Source organism: Nothoprocta perdicaria, unplaced genomic scaffold (genome assembly GCF_003342845.1).
Source record: "Nothoprocta perdicaria isolate Ctin4 unplaced genomic scaffold, notPer1 scaffold_431, whole genome shotgun sequence".
NCBI classification, from domain to species: Eukaryota; Metazoa; Chordata; class Aves; order Tinamiformes; family Tinamidae; genus Nothoprocta; species Nothoprocta perdicaria.
The window spans coordinates 85373-106762 of NW_020455679.1; the positions used below are offsets into that span (position 1 = coordinate 85373).

General features: G+C 53.8%; 2 protein-coding genes across 4 annotated transcripts in view; both read left to right on the forward strand.

Annotated features, from left to right (window-relative positions):
- Positions 1-93: 93 nt before the first annotated feature.
- LOC112953289 (prosaposin) lies at positions 94-18142 on the forward strand. 3 transcript variants are annotated; one of them, XM_026046312.1, is made up of 15 exons: positions 94-146; positions 6032-6165; positions 7587-7661; positions 8270-8395; positions 8807-9001; positions 9921-10064; positions 10500-10556; positions 11442-11450; positions 12929-13042; positions 13761-13856; positions 14060-14243; positions 14399-14550; positions 15592-15672; positions 16065-16172; positions 16646-18142. In XM_026046312.1, exons 1-15 carry the CDS (start codon positions 95-97, stop codon positions 16679-16681), a joined length of 1563 nt encoding a protein of 520 aa, XP_025902097.1. In that variant the 5' UTR covers position 94; the 3' UTR covers positions 16682-18142. The 3 variants fall into 3 exon arrangements, with proteins under 3 accessions (XP_025902097.1, XP_025902098.1, XP_025902099.1); XM_026046313.1 differs by having other exon boundaries at positions 11445-11450; XM_026046314.1 differs by lacking the exon at positions 11442-11450.
- Positions 18143-18834: 692 nt separating this feature from the next.
- LOC112953285 (prosaposin-like) overlaps positions 18835-21390 on the forward strand; it is a 4232-nt gene continuing 1676 nt past the window's right edge. Inside the window, exons 1-5 of the mRNA XM_026046309.1 lie at positions 18835-18895; positions 20671-20777; positions 20858-20932; positions 21016-21141; positions 21212-21349. Of these exons, the coding sequence (XP_025902094.1) occupies positions 18835-18895; positions 20671-20777; positions 20858-20932; positions 21016-21141; positions 21212-21349 (507 nt within the window). The remainder of the gene's footprint in view (positions 18896-20670; positions 20778-20857; positions 20933-21015; positions 21142-21211; positions 21350-21390) is intronic.

Here is a 21390-nt window from a genome sequence, read left to right on the forward strand (position 1 = left end):
CGGTGTTGGGGGGTGCGCATGCGCGTGCGCGGCGGCGGGCGGCGCCGCCTATAAATAGGGGCTGCGCGGCGCGCGGCGCCGCATTGCAGGCAGGATGGCGCGGCGGCTGCTCGCCCTGCTCGCGCTCCCCGCGCTCCTCGCGGCCGGTAAGGCGGCCCCGGCGGGCGGCCCGGCCCGCCGGGTAACGGCTCCGAGGGGCGGGTGTGGGGAGAGCCGGGCCTKGTGGGGCCCCCGGGGCTAACGGTGCCTGGGGCGGGGGGGATCCTGGAGAAACCGCCCTGTTCCCGCAGGGATTCCTTGTTTTGGGAGCCGTGCTGTGTCAGCAGGGCGCCCTGCGGCCGGCTGAGTAGGTCAGTGTGACCYCCCGGGCCCCTGCGTGTGGTGGGGACGGTGTTTCCCTCGGGGAGCCCGCAGGCCTCGGGCCTGGCCGGGCCCKTGGAGGGCAGCAGGGCGCCGAGCTGCTACCGGGGGCACGGGAATATCCCCCCGTTTGGCGTCTCCAGCGATGCCACAGGGATACCCGTGGTGGATATCTGCCCCCTGCCTCGCTGCTGGAGGTGGTGGGGGGAAAACGGCGTTCCCTTTTGTGTCTGGCGGGTAGAAAAGCCCCCGTTGGTGTTTTGGGCTCTCCAGTAACCATTTGTGGCAGCAGAGGTGCTCTTTGGACAGCCCTGGCCTTGCGGAAGTTCACGGARTCGTCCCCACAAGTGTCGGAAAGTTAAAGCAGGTGACGCTCCGGTCGCCTGGTTCCCTGGTCGTTCCCCATGGGAGACTCATTTGTGCTCGCCTTTTTGCCCAAGAGTTSAGCTCCCCGCCTGCGTTTAGTGCCAGGCAGCCAGAAAAGAGCCACCTTATCAGTTTGGGAAGCGCAGGAGTAAGGAGGTGAGGGAATAAGGCGTGCAGCTGGTCAGTGGTGTGGTGTTTAAGGAAGCACTGCCTATATATTGATAACTGGATGCAGAATCTCGGCCTGGAAGCGAGGGAGCAAATCTGACACCCTGCTTATTTACCTTAATGTGCTATGGCTGGTGTTGCCAGCACTTAGTTTGGTGCTGTCAGTTGCTTTTATTAGGGGTGTTTTCAAGCTGCTAAAGCAGGTGTAACGTTGTGCCTTGGACGAGAAGGGTTTGGCTCGGAGTGTTGCCCGGTTTCGCTTTGGTGCATTTGAGGAAATGGAAATGAGAAMCGAGTTGAGCCGTAACAGTTAGCTTGGCCTGCTGGCTAGGAGGCATGTGCAGCAAGCTGAAGACTTGCTGGGCTTGTCCTTCTTCAGGAACCACTGCTTTAATACACACAGCGGTGGGTTTTGCTCCCCGGGATCTGTTAAGACTCTCTGACTCGCCTATAGTGGGATCGTGGAGTTTGCCCTATAGGTTTTGCTGTTGCACCCCCAAAATAACGATTTTGTGTTTTTTCTATCAAATTAGCTGCATCAAAACCAAGCAACTTCTGTTGTAGCTTAATGGAGGCACTTGGCTGGCCAGGGCTGACCTACTTAGAGGGCTCCTGTGCATCTTCCCTTTAAAGGAGGCTCGGTGGAATTAAAAAGCGGAGCACAGAGCTCTGGTGAGACCTCAGGACTACCAATGTGGGGTTTTGTGCCGGTATTGACACCAGGAAAAAGAGGGTCAGGAGGCCTAGTTGTAACAGAAGCCAGTTGCTCTGTGCTGGAAATAGTTTGCTTGTTTTCTCCTGGTAAAATAAACCAGCTACATTTTTTTTTTATTGCTTGCAGAAGAAATAAAATTACTTCCCTTTGTGTTTAAAGGCACTGAACAAACAGTTGGATAGTTAGAGCTCTCAAGTGAGATGTTTTAACCCGTTCTGCAGAGCTCTGCTGTAGCCTGTTTGCACTCTCATTCTGTGCCGTTTTGAGCATCAAAACGGGTCATGAGCAGCTCAGAAGGTCTCTAAGATAAAGCAGAAGTCACGGGTGGTGGGACAGGAGCAAGASGAAGATTGTTAACCAAAACTGAACAATATCTGCCCGTTGTGTGACTCCTGCTAGCRGGGATTCTCCAGGGGGCTGCACCTCAAACAGAGGAGCTGAAAGGGACTTTTCTGCTTGGTATCAGTGGGGAAATAAAAAGCAGTAGCAGCAGGTTCTTGTGGTTGATCTGATCCTTCCGAGCAGGCTTAAAAGCACATGACAAAGCAAGAAACCTTCTCGTGTTCTCCTTTGTGCAGCAGCCTGTGGTAATTGATTTCTCATTAGGATTGAAGACCTCCTACGTAAGGGGACGCACACTCAGGAGATGGGCATGCAAATTAAAATAATGTTTGGGTGTCGGGCTGCARAATTTCRGRTATTAGTGCTTCCCTGGAAGCGAGYTTGTGCTCCTTACCCTGACTTTTTATTAAACACTGTTCTGTAGAAACTGTGCGGCTCCGGTGTGACGCTGCTGAGCCCATCACAGAGCTTTCATTAAAAGCATTTTTGCTCTGGGATTTCAACCCATGATCTCCCACTGSAGCAGCATTCACAGCCATCGCAATATTGATGCGTATTTTCAGTAGCTCCGGTATTCCAGCAGCACTTGGCTAAGCAATTCCTTTCAAACTTCGGGAAAAGAGCGTTTTTGCAACGCTGCCTTCTCTTGTGCAAGCGCTAAGGAGTAAGCTGCCCCCCAAATCAGTAGAGACAGTGCTTCAGTAGTAAAAAGCTGACCTTGCTGCTCTGCTATCGTGGGTTTTGTTGCAATTGTTTGCATGTACACAGGACTGTGCCTCATACCACGCTTATCTCCTGCTGAGGGAAGCCAGGAAGCGTCTGGGAGTGTGTGATCAGTGTTTTGCAGCAGGGTAATGTATCAGCATGGGGATGCACCCCCCTCTGGGAGGCGAACCCCACCGTGGGCTGCACATAATCACTAGCTCCATGGTCGTTTTGCCCTCTTATTAATTCCAAAGTGTGCCAGAAGTTAGGATTGCTGGGAGTTACTGGCATGTGACATGCTTACAACTTGTCAAATGCCACTAAACCCCCTTGCTCTTGAGAGCCTGTGGAGTAATCAGCCCTTCAGACAGGGTGAAGGTCACTCCTTGGCTTGCTGACACTTGCAAGATGTGGTGAGGAGAAGTAAATCCCACTTCGCTTTGGATTGTGGCCGCGCTTCCCATTTGCAGCCCCTGGAAGAAATGGGGAAGTCGGCAAACGACTGACTCACTAATGGGGTAGATTGATAGTCGTGTGGCCTGTGGGTGGTTGGGGCCATTACATTTGACACTGTCGAGTGGAGACAAACGTGGGAAAAGAGCCTCTCACCTGGTAAATTCTGATAGACTGGGAACAAAGCAGTTTGAGTCCTCTCAGGTTTGCCTCCAGAAACAAATGACTGTTTGCTTTTCCTGCCGTTTGCATTTTGCTTTTAAGAAACTAAGACTATAGCAGGACCCTAGGGTGACTCTTGATCCTCTGCCTGGCTAGAAAGACACAAAAATTAGGAAGTTTTTGAGATCTCAAAGCACTTTCAATTTGGGACGTGGAGGGTGCTTTCAGGCCCCAAACTATCCGTCTTCCTCCTGTTTGGTTTCAGTGTTGGATATATCAGAAATGCTTGCCGGAGTCGGGCTCCTTTTTGAAATGGAAGGAACCAGGTCTGAAGGAGGTCAAGGGGGGATAAATGATCCAAGGGAGGGCTGAAACACCCCGGCCTTCAGATAAACTTGTTTGGCAGCCAAAAATAGCAGCTAAGAGCCTGGGGAAGGCGGGGGGCGGGTTTGGGTGGACGTAGCACATGACTGGAGAGCTAATCAACATGGAAAGGAGAAATCTATTTWAAAAGGGATGACCTCGAGCAGGTAGAGAACAATGCCTGAAACAACGGGATGCCGGAGACCTAAGACAGTAATCCCATTGGGTTTATCCAGCAAGCATTAGGAGCTGTTTGAGGTAATGGAGCGGGCTTTGTTTTCCCTTGGTTTGTTGCTGCGCAGGGATGTGATGGGAAATGACCTGCTGAGACTTCCCTCTTAGGGAAGAGGGAATCGGAGAATCCTTCCGTTAGGGATTCCAAACTGGGAGTCCTTCCTTCTGCTGTGCGCCTGTCGTCTTCACACTCGCGTGGCTCTCTGTGTTATGACATGAGTGACAACCCAAAGGAAAAGGCAAAAATACTGTCTCCAAACTGCAATGGAGGCAGCAGCTAAAGGCAAAAGCAGCAGAGGGCGGGAAATCTGCAAAACCCCAATGAATGCRTTTCTTGTTCCTTGCACATTCGGAAAGGGAGGCTGCATAATGCTGTGGTGAAGATGCACCTTGAGATGGTGTTACATAACACCCCCAGTGCATTAGAGAGCCATGCAGGCTTAACTCGGTCACTGCAGGGAATCTGTTGCCTTCCCTGGCAGAAAAAGCACGTGGRTATCTTAGCACTTCCCTTTTCTTGCTGTTATAGTCAGGAGCGGGGACTTGAAATCATCTTTGGGGAGTTCTTGTGCCCCTGGAAGCTTTTTGCCTCCTCGCTGCCTTGCAGGAAGGTGCCTGAGGCCTCTCGCGCTGCCCGGCTCCTCTCGGCGTCGTGGTCGGTGTCCCTTGTCCCCGTGCTCAGCACGGCGCTGTCCTCAGACCTGGAGCTGGCCCGGGAGCAGAACGCACCTCTGTCAGCTCCAGCATCGAGAACTTGCCCTTTCTGGTGAAACTTCTGACGCAGGGACAACAGAGGCATAAATTACTTGATATCTTCAGAGATTCATTCTAATATTAACCCCTTTTTTGTCTGGAACAGGATAATCTACAACCTGTAGCACAGAGGGTATCAACTGCTGCTTTGCTCTTTGGTTCCTTCTCTGTGAGCATCATAAATTTAAACTCTGTCCTGCCCATATCACTTGGTCTTTCCTGGCAGAGCAGGCTGTTAATGACTGCTCTTAATTGCAGGCTGTGGCAGATTTCACCTGGGCCTGTGAGTGCTCTGGGTTAAAAGCTGTTTCTTCAYGGGGTAGCGCAACCCCAGGAGAGGCTGCTAAGCAAACCCTGCTCACTCTCGGACAAAACAGCTRTAGGCAATAGGGAAAAACTGGGTGTCCGGCCTGCGTGAATCAGCACAAAAGCTCCACGGCTTGGGCTTGCCCTGGTGCTGATAGTGCAGCTCACTCACCCTTCCTTAAGGGCGGCCGGGGTAGTTGTCTGTGTTTTCCTTCTCAGTGTCGTGGGGTGCAAGGCAGTTTGGCGTGGGAGGTGGTGTAAGTGCCTTATGTGTTAAAATCTGCTTCTCTGCAGGGATAGCGCTGGCTTAATCTTTGTCTTAAGTAAACGCTGGTATTGTGTCAAAGCAGAGGTGCCAGAGGAAAGCTGGGGAGTTTGGAGATTAAGGCTTGGCAAAGCAGCCAGGTTTTGCGATTTCTGACGTCACCTGCAGATCAGCGTTAGGGCTAACCCCATCCTTGTCACCTTGGAGCCCATTGAAGAGAAGGGGCTCGGAGCCAGCAAAGTGTCCCAGATGTAGGTGGCCGTCTTCAGAAGTGGCTTTCCAAAGGAAAGTGATCCTGCTGCTGTACTGGAATAACCTGTCTTAAAGATGCCCTGCATGGGTGAATAGCATATTCAAATAACACTAGGTAACTTTATACTGGTTAATCCACCAGGAAACCACTGCTGTCGGAAGCAAGGGCTTGCTCTCTGTTCACAGTAGGCAAGAAGAAACAGTCTGAATGTGCTCTAGGTGATAAAACACCCCCGTGCTTTCTGTCTCCTTGACTTTGCCTGCAAGCTGCTGCAGTCTGTGCGTGGTTTTTCTGTTCTCCACGCGGTGTGTTGGGGCCTGTACTCAAATTAACGTGTGCAGGTGGCTGTGCTCGGCCAGATGTGACTGCAGGTTGGGTGCTGGTGACTGCATGGACAGTAGGGCAAGGACCAGGGCTCTTACTGGGGGGCACCAGCTGAACTGGGCACTTCTGCAGGGAGCACCCTCTAATTCACGACGCCCGGTAGCCTGTTCTCCATGCGAGTGGCCTAAGGGAAATTCCCCGTGCCCTTTGTGGTGGATATCCCTGCAGAGTGCCATTTAATCCCCTTTTCCCCCCGTTGCAGCTGCGGCGAGCCCGCTGGCGTGGCAGAAGGACTGCGCGCAGGGCCCCGAGGTGTGGTGCCGGAGCCTGCGCGCGGCGGCGCGCTGCGGCGCCCTCAAGCACTGCCAGCAGACCGTGTGGAGCAAGCCCTCCGTGGTAAGCATCGCCTCCCGGGGCTCCCCTGCAGCTCGGGGCTGCTTTCCCCACACTGCTGCCTCTTCCCAAGGCTCTCGTGGGGTGGAGGGCTGCATCTGAGCACGCCTCGGTGCTGTGTTTTGACCTGTTCCACCGTGTGAGCGTTAGGTGGAATGGAGCTGGTGATCTTCCAGGTTCAGTCCTCATATCTGTAATCCAAAATCTTTTGATTCTTACATGGAGCCACCCCACGCTGATGTTGCTATCACAGAATAGTTGAGGTTGGAAGGGACCTCTAGAGATCATCTAGTCCAACCGSCCCTGCTCCAGCAGGGACACGCAGAGCACGGGGCACAAGGTCCCATCCAGGCGGGTTTTGAAGACCTCCAGAGCAGGAGACTCCACAGCCTCCCTGGGCAGCCTGTGCCAGGGCTCTGTCACCCTCACAGGAAAGAAATTCCTCCTCACATGGAGATGGGACTGCCTGGGTTTCATCTTGTACCCATTGCCCCTTGTCCTGTCACTGGGCACCACTGAGAAGAGCTTGGTTCCTTCCTCCCTGCATTCCCCCTTCATGAACTTATACACGTTAATCACATGCCCTCTCAGCCCTCTCTTCTCCAGAGAATTACAATAAATATATAAGTATCTTCAGTCTTTCCTGTGAGGTTATATTTCAGAAGATGTACTCTATACTAAATCATGAATAATGACTGCCTTTAATGCCTTTTTCAGGTCAATTTGTACTAAATGCAAGTTCTCCTTTACTGGATGCAAACYCTGGGTTTGCTGCATGGCTTCCTAGACTCTAGGGGAGTGCATTTAAATAGATGGAATCAGCTTTGCATATCTGGCTACGGAAAAGCAGGAGTAGGAACCTGTTAGCTTGGCAGAACGCTATTTAAATGCATGAGGCTGAGAAGTTCCTGTGTTTAAAGTGCAGGTCAACTTGGATGCCAATTTCTGGGGCTTTTAGGGGGAAAGTTGTGCTCAGTCCTCTGTTGGACTGCAAATTTGGGTTCTTGACTCTACTGCAAGTTGCACTTTGYGCAAAATCCTGAAATAGTTTCATGTAAACTCCTTATTACTCTCGTCCCAGGATTTTGGAAAGCTGGTTGGTCAAGGATCAAGGGTAAAACAGGTTCAGAGAAGGTCCTCAGGGCAGAATACTTCAGGCTGCATGTGACAAGCTGCTGAACTTTCCTGCAGCACAGAATTAAGGGGGAAAAGGCAMGTGGTAACGTGCTTGGTTGCTCATTTTGTGCTGATTTACTGAAGAAATTGGAGGTAGATGTGTTTGAAACAGCTTTCCCCCCTGCAGCTTCAGCCAGTATTTCTTTCATTTTGTTTCTTGTTTGATCTTCRCCTTCTGCCTCCTTATTTAGGTGCTACCTTGATGTGCTTAGCTGTGTCCAAGAGTAACCCTCTCCTCCTCTCCCTAGAACAGTATCCCCTGCGACTTGTGCAAGGAGCTGGTGACAGTGGCTGGCAAGGTTTTGAAGGACAATGGCACGGAGGTAAGCAGAGCTCCCCTTCTGCCTCCAAAAGTGGCTTCCTCCCCTCAAGATCTCAAGAGGGGCTAGAAGAGCAATCTCTATTTTGCTAATCCTGTGTRTTTTGGCTCCTTCCAACATTTCACTGTTTAGGTAAAGCCTTTATAGTCTGGTCTAGACTAGCAAATGCTGGTGTTAGTTGGTAGCACATCCGTGATGGAATGTTTCCTTCAATTGTTTGTGTGCCAGGGGGTCATTAATCCTAGAGTACTTCAGTCTTTAGAAGTGAATGACTGTATAACATAAAGTAGACTCTGTTGGAGTTGCATGACTTCTCCCCTTGTTCTGTTGTGAGCACAGAGCACTTGTAAACCCTGTCCCTCCAATCTGCAACTTCACCTCTTGTGTTTAAATGGAATATGGTAGTGGAGCTTTGGTGGCCAGGCCTTGCGAGAAGAACCTTTGGTTTTGTCTTTGTCAAGATCTCGCTGAAGGCTGATGTCTAGAGAACCTCCTTCTGGTTTTGCTTGTCCGTGGTCTTGGCCTACCCGAGTCCTGGGCCTTCTCATGCCTTTTGAGAACACAAGGAGCTCTTCTGGTGTCCTCAGAGTCTGATCTCCTTTCTGCTCCAGGATGAGATCCGCTCTTACTTGGAGAAGACGTGTGAGTTTCTTCCTGACCAGAGCCTGGTCTCTGAATGCAAAGAAATTGTGGATTCCTACCTGCCCGTCATCATGGATATGATCAAGGAAGAGCTGGTAAGTAGAGAGCTCCAGTGCTTACAGATTGTTGGAAACTGAACCCCTGTTGATGTCCAAGTTGCCCTGTTGATGCAGTTAAATTTATCAGGTCCTCTAAGCCAGTAGATAAAGACCTGCCTTTATTTAATCTGGGGCTCTGTTCTCTTTTTGTTTACGGGGAAGAACAGTTGTTTAATGCTTCAGATGAGCCCGTTGAGTCACTAAAGAACGCTTTAGATCTCTGAAAGTTGCTACAGAAAATATTTTGAAGTTCTCTTTGTGGAGATGAACCCTGGGAATTCTGAGGAAAACWCTTGAAATGCGAAGACTTTTCTGTGGGATTGGCTTTGTGTCGCGCTTGCARAGCTGAATAACTAAATGTCAGGGTGTTATTCATGTAGAGCTTTCTGCTTCTCCTGTGTTCCTCAGGACAAACCCGAGGTAGTTTGCAGCGCCCTGTCGTTGTGCCAGTCCCTTCAGAAGCACCTCGCAGCCATGAAGCTTCAGAAGCAGCTCCAGTCCAATAAGATACCAGAGCTGGACTTCTCCGAACTGGCCTCTCCCTTCATGGCTAACGTGCCTCTTCTCCTGTACCCTCAGGACAAACCCAAGCAGGAGTCCAAGGTGAGGGGGCTGCAACGTCAGCGTGTGAGAATTAATGTTTTCCAGAGCTTTAGTATTCCTTTGTGCAAGAGCTTATGGAGGATTATAAGTAATGGGTTACCTTGCTAGACTCGGATTAAGCCACGTGTTTCATTTGGGTCCTGTCCCGTGGTGAATATTTTGCTGCTCCTTGTAGACTGTAAACTTTTTCCTAGCCTCTGTGTTTAAAGATAAGCTAAATAAGACGAAAGCTGCAGCCACTATAGGTTGTAGACATAGACTGCAGTTCTTAAGGCAAGTCTTAGGCTGGGCTATTCCCATCCCCAGCTGTGGTAGTCGAGCAGGTCTTACTGGAAATGACTTCTTTCAAATGCAGCTTTGGCATCGCTTCCCAGGGCACTCGTCTGCATCCTAATGAATGTTTTGGTTTCTTCCTCCGGAGGAAGTGCTCGTCTCCGAATCCAGGGAGGACAAACTGGATGGGAAAAGAACCAGAAAGCTCCTGGGGGAGATGAACGRGACAACCTGCCAAGTATAGGCTGAGTCTTGATGATAAGCTTGAGTTGGGAGGAGGCAGTTGAGTGGGCAGAGAGTGCTGCTGTGCAGTGTTCCTGCTCTGCGTGGAGCAGATGGATCTATCCCAAGTAGAGAAGCTTTTCTCCTTAGTGAAAAACCAAGGGATTTTGAGGATCAGGCGGCTTATCTGGGGATTCAGAGCTGAGCAGGTGCCTCATCCCCATCTAGTGGCKGGTGTGCATATGACCAGCTACCAGGGCCTTGGGTTTTCGTGTTAGCTCAGGCTTTAAAGCCTTCTCCGAGGGGTTGTCCGAGTGCTTTTACATATCAGCTAAAGATGCCTCTTCAARCGTAGTGGGAAACGATGCCTGCGAGTGCGTGCTGTGGAGACTTGCCAATTTGTTCCCTTTCCTCCTTCGCCCAGGGCACTGGCGATGTGTGCAGAGACTGCATCCAGCTCGTTACGGACCTGCAGGAGGCCGTGAGGACCAACGCCTCCTTTGTGAAGTCCTTGGTGGCCCACGCCAAGGACGAGTGCGACCGCCTGGGACCTGGCATGTCTGACATGGTAATGCCTGGTGTGGAGGGGACGTGGCCTTCCCGAAAGAGAAGGTCTTATGTAGGGACCAGCTGGTGCCTTGCTCCCCTCAATGTAGTTCCTATTTAATGCAACGAAGGAGTCTTTTGCACGCAGTGCAATGGCAAAAACTGCAAAAGTAGCAAGGTCGGAGGGAGAAAACTTGAATTTCTGCTCATCCTTAAGGGCATCTGTCATAAAAAGACCTGCCAGGGCGATGTGGTAATATTGTTTGGGGCCRGAGAAGGGTCACGGGATGAGCAGCATTGCAATGTGCTCGAGTGGCACGAAACACCATGGCCTATTTGGGGCAAGCCCTACGTGCTTATTTAGCAGGACAGGTAAATGAATACCTTGGAAAGCGTAAGGGGAATTTTAACTGTACCCTGATAACTCACAGCAGTGTTTTCGTCCCCCTTCCTGCAGTGCAAGAGCTACATCTCTGAGTATTCAGACTTGGCCATCCAAATGATGATGCACATGGTAAGTTSAGCAGAAGTTGGTGTTTGCTCTTAGCTCGCTTCTGCTCTGCGTAGCTAACTTATTAAGAAACAAACACCTAATTTTACAATAAACCTCTGGGGAGTGCTCTGGGTCTAGGTCTTTAGTATGAAGTGTATGAACTTGGCGTTTATTGAACAGCAGATTTGGTCTAAGGATGTGTACTTGAGCACTCTTCGTTCACAGCCATTTAACAGCCCGAAAGACTAGTCCTTTGAGACAGTACAAGTGTGTTTTTCCTATATCCATTATCTGTCCCTTGTATCAAGTCCCTTTTATCTTCAAAATACTAGCTGAGCATGTGGGAAATAGTCTGATGTGGCAGTTGGAAATGATCCTAAACCTCACTTCAAGTCTGCTGCTTTTTGGGCTTTTGGTAGGAGCAATGGGGYGTGAGTAGCAGCAGTTCTGGTCTTGTGCAGCAATATATTTTGCCTCTGACCATTTCTGTAGTGCCTTTTTTCCCCCCTGATATTTCAAAGCCATTTAAAAGASAGTAAACTTATCCTTGAGGGATACAGTCTTGAATTTTCCCCAAGTAACCTAGCAAGTTACTGGTGGATTCACACACGGAGTGTGTGGTTCACTTGCACACTTGCCTCAGACTGTGTGTCCAGGCTTTGAAGGGCTTCCCATGTGATTTGGTTGTCCAAATTGGAGCTTGAGGGTAACTGCACTGTGTATSCAGCCTGATTTAAGTGTGGGGAGTCTCCCCAGCACTGCCCAAGTTGGGGTGCCAGATCTCTGGGGTGGGCAGCACCTATTTCCCCCTTCATGGAAAGAGTGGATGTGGTGCAAATGCTTTTTTTTTCTTAACTTGTTTCTGATTTCTCCTGTCTTTCTGTCTCCCATCTCCTCTGTCAACAGAAGGATCAGGTAGGTGAGCAACTGCCTGTGATGCCCCCCCCTTGCTTTCCTGTTAAAGGGCTTGTAGTTTTACTCACTCATAGTTGTGCACATGGTGTGACTGTACTCAGTTTTGACAGATACAAGGGGTCCTTGCAGGGTTAAAGTAGAGAAAGAACAAGAGACTTCCTTTAGAGAATCAGTTCTGTTCCCAACTCCAGCTTGTGATGCAGAGACTTAAGCCTGATCGTGGCTTGGCCAGCGGAGCAGAAAATACAATGATTTTTGTGTGAGAAAAGTGTGGCAAATGTAGCCAGGRGCTCGTGTCAGCTTCTGGCTTGAAGTTGGGGGTCAAAGGGGCTCTAGTGAAGCTGTTCCTGGCTCTTCTGTCGGGTGAGTTTAAAACTAGGTTGATATAATGGTCAAGAAGATATGATTTAAAAAAAGGGACGTAGGAGGCCTTTAGGCTCCTGCCTCCTCAAACTGTTCAGGCTTTTGATGACCCCAGTTCTGGGGGACCTTGTGTCTGTCATCTCTCYGTGAGGCTGGGTGTGTGTGGTGGTGCTGTGGCATTAATAGCTGGGGGTGCTTGTTGTGGTGCATGCAGCAAAGGGCTTGACTTAAAGGTACTGCCCGGAGCAGCTGCTGTGTTGGAGCTGCTGCTCTGGCCCCTGCATGAGGCTACGGCACGATGCATAAACACAACCAACCCTCTGCTTGTTGTCTCGGTGGGAGGTGACCTGCAGCACTGAAAGAGCAGCCTTTCCAGGGGGAAACTCCCAAGTTTGAGGCATTTCTCAGCCTTTCTCACTTCATATACGGGGATAATGTGGCCTCTTGCAGTGGCTTGCCTTGTGTCTTCAGTGCTCTCTCTGCTCAGTGGTGTTCTCAAACCCTTGAGAGGGWCTCAAAGCCCTCTGAGGGACTTTGCTGGTTCTTACCTATGAGAAGAACACCCCATACTACTTCTGTAGGCCCTGGTAGGGAGGACACTCCTGCAGGACTGGCTCTTAATGGGGGYATCTCCTTTCGGATAGGCTGTGGTGAGTTCACATGCAGGAATGTGAAGYAGCCCTCCTACACACCTCAAAGAAGGTCATTGGTGGATGGGAAGGCTCTTCCAGGCATTTCTCTTTGCTTGGGTGACCCCCGATGTCAGGATAACTCAGCATCTTCTGTGAGAGCTTGAGGATGGAGGGGAGTAGCTTCACGGATGGGCTCAGACGTGGTGGTGGCCTGTCAGGTGCTGGTGGTTTTTTAAGTCAGCTCCTTTGTGGGGGGCTCTCCTGCCCTGTTAGCTCCTGGGTTTCAATGGATGTGACCTAACCTCTTCCTAAAACTGCTTAATGAAACTAGGAGCTGCACCTGGTCCTACCTGCAACCATATCCAGTGCTGCTTCCTCACTGTGTGAAGTAGTAGTAGCCTTGAAACACAGGCTGTCGTGGAGCCTTTTAAAGCTATGGTGTGGTCACCCAGGCCCTTTGACCCATTATGCTTTTCTTTCCAGCAACCGAAGGACATTTGTGCCATGGTTGGGTTCTGTCCTTCCCTGAAATCCGTTCCTCTTCAGAAGCTGGTGCCAGCTCAAGTGGTTCAAGAGGTGAAAATGGAGACTGTGGAGGTAAGACAGCTGCCTTGGCCCGGTTTGCACAGCTCTGTGGTCCTTACTGCTTTGCTGTGATACACGAGATGAAGCAGAAAAGTAGACCTGAGACTATAGTATCTCTAGTCCAAGCCACAAAATCATGGTGGCTTCCTGTGAGGTGGAAAAGCAGACTGGTTTGTGTGGAATAGCAGAGCCATAAGGTATTATATAAGGATAAAACGCCCTAGTTTCCCACAGCCTTTGGCTTGAAGCGTGCCAGGATTTTCCAAAGCCCCCTTTTTGAGGACAGCTTTAGCCTCTGGTTAAGTGACTCGGAATGGGCTCTCCAAATCCCTCTGTTTCTTGGCCGCTTGTGCGAGCAGAAGGGAGCTCTCTGCTCGAAAGTGCTCTTAACTAAAGAGCACCACAAACAGCCAAGAAACAAAGCGCTGCTTCCCACTTCTCKTCAGGCACTGTGGCTATCATTATTTTTCCATGTCTAGAGGATTCAAACCCCTTAAATGACCAAGGTGCCTCGATTAAGGCTACAAAACACTGCTCACTCACAAAGGTGCGTTGTTACCGAGATCTTTGGGGCTTTTGTGATCTCCTGAGTCCAGCTCAAATTGGCTGGGCGAGCCACGATGCTTGGGCTGAAGCTAAATGCTCTTAGAGCCTTAGTCACCCGCACCAGCTGCGCTCGAGTGTTGACCTAGTGCTTTCTAAATATTATCTTTGTTCTGTAACGCTGCAGAAGACAGCAGCTCAGGAGAAGGCTCTTTCTGTGTGCGAAATATGTGAGACGGTGGTGAAGGAAGTGACTGGCCTGCTGGAGAGCAACAAGACAGAGGTGCGTAAGAGCGGGGAACAGGGGCCCTTTCACTGCTCTGCCTAGGACGGTGCTGTTGGGGGRGGAAACTACTTCATTTAGTGCCTCTTTTCCCGCCGTTGAAGCGGGTGCTGTCCCGCAAATAACTGAGCAAACGTACCCAAAATTGGCCTCGTGTCTGATTCCTGCTGCTCTGTGTGCCCTGCCTCCTTGCTCGTGCCCAGGAGGAGATCGTGCACGAGATGGAGGTGGTCTGCTACCTGTTCCCGGCGAGCGTCAGGGACCAGTGCAAGGACTTCATAGACGTCTACGGGCAGGCCGTGATCGACATGCTTCTGGAGGCCACCAACCCCGAAGCKGTGTGTGTTCTGCTCAAGTGCTGCGCCAGCAGCAAGCCGCCCCAGCCAGGTGGGTCGTGAGGAAATCGGCGTGTCGCAACACGGGCTGCTCTGCCTCTCATGATGCCTCCTTTTAAGGGCTCGGGCCTGTTGGTCTGTTCTGCTTGATCCTGCCTCCTTTCCTGCATTTTGTGGCTCCATGAGTTAATTTTTTTTCCTGCTCAGCTGTAGTGAAACCTGCGGGTGGCTTCTGTGAYGTCTGCAAGATGGTGGTGGCTTATGCAGACAAGGAGCTGGAGAAGAATGCCACAACGGCGGAGATCGAGGCTTTGCTGGAGAAAGTCTGTCACTTCCTTCCAGAGTCCGTGAGCGACCAGGTAAAGCCCCTGTGTGCAAGGTGGGCTACGAAGCAGCAGTAACTCTGGATCAACAGGAGTTGTCCCTGTGCCCTTGGATCTGGGTAGATCCGCCCCCTGCAAGGTGAAAAACAGATTGGAAAGGGGCTGGAAACCAACTGGCCACGGRTGCAGCTGAGGCTCAGAGCTCTGTCCAGTGTCTTGATCTAAGATTTCCTTGCTAGTGAGGAGCAAAGCGGGGAGAAGCTTCGTGTGGCAAGGCTGGGTGGAGGCCGGTCAGATGACCTGACCACATTTCTGACCTGCCTTGTGGCCAGCAATGGGTGGCCACAGGTTTTAGCAGGTGACATGTTAGGGTGCTTAAAGAGAGCACTGCCTCATGCTGGCCTGGGTGAAAATAAGCAGCTTGGTGCAGCTTGGAGCTGAGGGAATGTCTCCTGTTGGAGCCTGGCAGGAGGCTCCACAGTGCCCCTTGTTGAGGGCTTGGCACTCCCGAATGCCTGGGCTCTGAGGGATCTGGCTCAGCCGCCTGCCCYGCTCTGATTTGCAGTCAGGGCTGGTTTTGCCTGGAAACCCTCTGAGAACAGTGTGGGAACTGCTGAAGGGGGGTTTCTCTTAAATGCTGAGCTCGTTCGGGGGATTAAGCAAGTAATTGGAAGCAGGCTGGCCTCATTCCAGGGAGATAGCAAAGGGTAATACCTGCTAGGCCATTATCCTCAGAAATTACACACAACTCTTCCGTGGCCGCTGAGCCCCGGCGAGAGGCAGCTCTTTAAGTTTAGTAGGCGTAAAATATACAGCTATTAAGTGGCTATGAAAGAGCTCTCCCTGCTGACTGCTGGGAGGTGCTTGGTRGTTGTGGTTGGTTTATTAATCGGTGCCATTAGTCCCTGCTGGGAAGCCTGGCGCCTTTGTGCACTTGGGGGCTCTTCTGTGCTAGAGAGGGTGATGGGTGGAGGTGCTGCTGCCTGGGCTGGAGCTAACAGCAGTGGTGTTAAACGGAGTAACTAGTCAAACATGAGCCTTTGACGGGGGGCTGCCTCAACCTGTGCTTGGTTGCAGTGCGTTCAGTTTGTGGAGCAATACGAGCCCGTGGTGGTGCAACTGCTGGCGCAGATGATGGATCCCACTTTTGTCTGCACGGTGAGTATCCCGCCCGCTCCCAGGCTTGCCTAGCATGCAGATCGTGCCCGGATAAAACCCAGCCCGCTCTTAAACRCTGGGAGCAAGTTTGGGTGTGCGAGGGCTGGGCAGCGCTCTGCCTGCTGGCCTCGGGCATGCAGGGATGTGAGGGCAGGAGCTGCCAGAGGTTATCAGCAAAATTACACGAAAAAAGCATGAAAAGGGAGCTCTTTGTCCCCTCTTACTGTTTTCAATCTGCTGCTTCAGTTGCAAAGATTGGGCAGCTGAATTCCTGAGGACACCGTGGTGTTGCCCTTGCGCTCCCGTGCTCAGGAAGTGGCTGCCAGGCAAACGTTTGGAATGGCGGGGCCTYGGTGCGGATGAAGACCCTGACTTTGCTGTTCCCTTCGCAGAAACTTGGCGTCTGTGCAGCAGCTAAAGAGCCTCTGCTGGGGGATGATGCCTGTGTCTGGGGCCCGGGCTACTGGTGCAAGAACATGGAGACGGCTGCTCAGTGCAATGTAAGCGAAGGAGGGTCCTCCCTGGGTTCCTCAGGTGCCACCTCTGACTCTTTGAACTTCCATGTTCTTAACATGGACAAATTCCGCTTTCAAAAGTGGGGAGACCTGCTAGAGGTTCTTGGAGCAGCAGGCAGCTGCTTTTCCCCTGTGTCAGCGTTTTGGGATCCCTAACGAGGTGCAAAATGAGCTGTACCTTCCTGTTGAGCACATGCCATGGCTCTTAGAAACCAGCCCCAGGTATTGCTGTTGGTGCCTCCTTTGCCAAGGTCCAGTCTGAAGTGGTTAAGGGTCATCAGTGTCCTGTCCCTGACGGGGAACAAAGAAATTATTCATTTTAGTTTTCCCTCGAAATCTTTATTTAAAGAAAAGACTTGATCACAAGAGTCTTGGCTCAGAATAAGGTGTTGAGTACAGGTGTTCTTAACAAACACAGCCTTTTCCCCCCTCAGTCACGCTCTCTTCTCTCCCTGCAGGCCGTGGATCACTGCAAACGTCACGTGTGGAACTAAAAGCAGCTTTTCCAGTTCTCAAAGTGCCCCCGGTGGCGCCCGCGGCCTCGCTAACCATTTGACCCTCGAGTCCCTTTGTTGTAACTTTGCTGTAGCAGCGCCGCTGTCGGAGGAGCGGATCCTCGTCGTTCACTTGACAGATATTTCCGACTGTACAGTTTAACTCATTATGCTCCTAAAAATAGTCAGTGTTGTAGATTTGAATTGGTAGGCTGAAGTGTTTTTAGGCGCAGAGGAGGTGAAATGAGACGAGGATGTTTTAATTAAAAAGGAAAGAACGAGACAGTGATGAAACTTTCAAGCGTCTTTCTGTAGCTGGAAGATTTCAAGCTTTGCATTTCTAACATCTGCCTGGAATATTAACTTGCTGTGGTAACTGTAGGGGAACCCTGAGGGGTAAAACGTTGCGTCCCTGACTCCCTCTGGCTGGAATTCTCAAAGCTTCCCAAATGTAGCGGGGGGCTCTGCAACTTTCAAAGCAGCTGGTGCACAAAGTGCACTGGCCTTGGAGTCGCTTGAGGAACCCCTTGGTCAGCATTTGGATCATGATTCTTTCTTCCTTGGACCCCTGGGGTGAAATATGGATGTTTCCCAGTTGGGCCTGACTGGGATTTTTGGGGACATGTTGGGAACTGCTCCATTTTGTCCTCAGTCCTTCCTGGCCTTGCAGCTTTCTATGTGCAGGATGGAGAGGAAGGGCTGGTTGGAAGATCAAGGGGGAGAAGAAGGCCCTGGGGGCTGTGCACATGGCCAACGAGCTCGGTGAGAAGGCAGCGCGCGTGGGAAACGGCCTCAGCACCGCGTGCCCTTCCTCCCCTTGCTTTGCTCTTCTGCCCCAGGCTGTTCCAGCTGCGGAGGGGCTGGGGGCCTTGCTGAGCTGCCCTCCAAACTGGCGCCTGGCCTTCCCAACAACCCCCCGGGTGACTCTTCCAGGAAATCCCAGGTTTTGCAGACCCCGCAAGGTGCTGTCTCGGGTGGCTGAGCACACCTTGATGTCCACGTGCTGCTGAGCGTAGAAGAAGCCCAGCCACAGAGGATGGGCTCCCCTGAGACCCAGCCAGCCCTGGGCTTGGAGGGCAGCAGGAASCCTGTTTTCCATGGCTTCCCGTGGTGGTTGAGTCCTCACCACACCGGGAAGCGTGCAGTTCTGAACAAGTTAACCCCCCAATGCAGRTCCCAGAACAACTCTGCAAAGACCCTGCGCAGAGGTGGAGCTTTGGCAATTCCAGCCCCTTGGGAAAGGTGCCAGCACCTGCTTGGGTGGTGTCGGGGGGGAGGCCGGGGGAGCTCTAGGGATAGCACGTTAGGAACAAGCAAACTAATCTTCCTGAGTTTCACTGAAAACCACTCGACTGCAGCTTTTTTTGTACATACTAAATGCCTGGGCAGCGTTGCCAGATCCTGGGCTGTCTTTTTTGTTTGTGTCTGTGCGAGGCAAGAAAACAAGGGCCCTGAAGACGAAGCTTCCTGTGTGGGCAGATTTGAGTATCCCAACAGGGGGTCCGTGTTCTGGGTAGGCAATGGGCTCCTCAGCAGTGTTGCGCTAGAGGTGCGGGCACATCATGTCATTGGGTCTTCATGGGGGTCTTCAGCCTCCTCAACGGGAGAGCTTTGGGTTTGTGGGCTGGGGGGTGGGATTGACCCTTGCTCTTCAGGCTGGTGAAGTTTTGATTTATTATTATTATTTTCTTGGGGTTGAGCATTGAGCAACCTTCAGCAGCCTTCAGGGCAAGGGTGACTCGGGAGGCCTTATGCCGATGCAGGGAATGTCCTTCTCCAAGTGTTCCCCCTTCCTGTGGAACGGTGCGGTAGCCTGTGCCGGGGGAGCGGGGTTGCTTCCTAACACCATTGTCTTGATTGATTTCTGTYGGTTTTTTTGCACAAAGGCTTCTGTAACGAACAATAAATGTCCGTGAACCAGCGGGCTCCTCGGTGTCGCTGTCACCTTGCTTGCGTCCAGGGGTGTCCCTCGGGGAAGGGGGAGCCTCCGCGGAGGGCTGTGCYGGGAGTAGCTGCTGGGCTCCGCGCCCGCCGTAATGAGGGCCCCGCGTGGGGTGTGGTGAGCGTAGGTGTCTGCTCGGAGCGGCTCCTCCCGGCCGCGCGGCGCCGTGCGCCCTCAGTGCCGCCGGAGCACGGAGCGGCGCGGGGACGGCATGGAGAGCGCACGCAGCGCCCTGCTCCTGGCCCTCGCCCTCTGCCTGGGCGCGTACCCAGGTAAGGGGGAGCCCTGATCTTCTTGGGGGGGGGAAGCTCACAAAGGTGCTCCCAATTTCCCATTGGGAATTCTGGCATGGATCCCTTGCCTCTGAGAAGGTTGGGAAAGCTGGAAGGGGCTGGCAGTGCTTGCTTAGCCCTGGGTGGTTTAGGAAGGTTAGGCTGGGCTTGCACTGGGGAGGTTGTCCWGGTCAAAGTGAGCACTGCAGCTCATGCCCTGGGAGGTGATGTTGAGGGTGAAGGCTRCTTTGCTTCCTTCCATGCTGGAGAGAAGGGTTTGGGCCGGCAGCTCCTTCCCATAGGGAATGGGAGAGGCGCTGAGGAAGCGGGAAGAAACCTATGGGCCGTCTTGGTGTTGAGGTGGGAGAGGGTTGAGGTGTCTGCTGTCCCCTGCACGTGGACTGGCTGCCTAAGGGTGAACAGGGGCAGATGCTGCTTTTTGTTCTGCAATGGGGAGGCTAAAGCTGCCCTGGGGGTGGTGGTGGGACGAGAGCAGGGTCCCGTTCCTGAGCACCGTGGGCTGCAGTGGGGCTGGGGCAGCTCCTGAGCAGGTCCCCGCCTTGCTATCTCTGCCCATCAGCACCATCCCTCCATGGGAAGTGGCTTGGGAGGAGGCCGCTTGAGGCCCGTGGGGAAATAATGGGGTGGTTCCCCACAGGGAGAATCCCTGCAGGTGAGGGGGGAATATGGGGGAGGAAGCCACCCCACCACCCTTTGGAGGGTGGAAGGAAGGCCCCTTGCAGCCCCTACGCCTGGTTTGGTGGCGGGCGGGCGGTGAGCGGGAGCACGTTCCTGGAGGAGGAAGACGGAGGCAGGAGGGATGAGGGATGAGGCAGCGACAGGAAGATCAGGAATGGCTGCCCTGTGGGATGAGGATGGGTGTGACCCCARCGTGTGCCCAGGCCCATTCCCTTGTAGGTGACCCTCTTAAAACACCCTGGGAAAACGCAGTTCAGGGCCTGGGAAAGCCCAGGCGAAGCGAGACGAGGCGCCGCCCACGAGACGCGGCCATTGCACAAGGCCGTGAGGAGCAGTGCTGGCGCTGAGGGCTGCCCATGGCGTCCCCCGGGAGGGCGCTCCGCCCCACAGCAGCCCTCCCTCTGCCCGCGCAGGCTTTGGGGCAGCCCAGCCCAACCCGCTCGCGGGGCGTGAGCCGCGTTTAGCTGGAGGTTTCCCCAGCGCGGAGCCGCTCCGGCCGCCTCCCGAGCGGGCGGATGGGGCAACGAGGGCGGCTTGCACAAGGCCCAAGGCGGGCGAAGCGCGAGGCCGCGCGGGCCCCAGCGCCCTGCCCGCCTCGGGCCCTTCCCTGCCTCCCTCCCTCGCTCYGCGCCTGCTCTTCCAGTCGGGCCTGCCGCTGGAGCAGGATCCCACGCGGAGCCGGGCCCGCGGCAGGGCGTGTGGGACGCGGCGCCGCCCTGGCCCTCGGCCCTGCCCCGGGCCGGCGCTATGGGGCCGCACTCCATGCCCCGCATTGAGGGAGGGTCCTTCAGAGGGGCAGCGAGGCCGAGTCCAAGCACGAGGGGGACATCAAACCCCCCGCTGGTCCCCAAGCACAGCGGGGCCAGCGGGACGAGACCCCCCACGCGTCCCGAGAAGGACATTGCTCAAGCAGCGGTGACTCAGAGCACTGGCGCGCGTGTCGCAAGCCGCCCCGCTTGCGCAGGGGTGTCTGCTGGGAAGGGAGGCCTATTTCATTACTATTATTATTGTCTGTTTTCCCCCCATCTTTGCAAATTAAACAAAGCGGGGGTCTCTGTGCTGTGCTCCTCCCGCAGCGGGCGGCCGGCCGGCGTGCGACGAGCGGCCGCAGGACTGGTGCCGCGACGCGCGGACGGCGGCGCGCTGCGGCGTGCTGGAGCGCTGCTGGCCGCGGCTCCCGGCGGTAAGCGCTGCCACGYGGCACGGGACGGCCCCGGCGCCACGTGTGCCCGTGTGCCACGTGTGCCCCTTCCCCCCCTGCAGAAGGGCGTCCCGTGCCACTTGTGCCAGGTGGTGGTGTCCGTGATGGGGAAGATCCTGCAGGACAACTGCACTGAGGTGGGTGCCGGCGCCGGGGGACGCTCACGGTGGCGGCCCTGGTGGCGCCCGGCCCTGAGCCCGYGCCTCGCCTTGCCTCCTAGGACAAGCTCCGCGCCTTCCTGGAGAAGGGCTGCCAGCGCCTGCCCTTCCAGGACTGGTCCACGCGCTGCAAGAAGATGGTGGACACGGGCATCCTGGTGCTCACGCAGCTGGGCAAGCAAGTGCTGGTGAGCGCCGGGGCGGCGGCGCGGGTGCCGTGGTGCGGGCCAGCACCCTCACAGCACCCCTCGCCCACAGTCGGACCCCAAGGTGGTGTGCGGTACCATCAAGCTGTGCCAGCCGCGGCAGCGCCCCGACGGCGCCCTCACGTTCGAGGCGGAGGCGGCAGCGTCGGCGCCCGACGGGGACTTCGCGTGGCCCAACGCCCCCGCGCCGGCCGGTGCGGAGGAGCCGGCGCCGCCGTGCGGGGCCTGCGC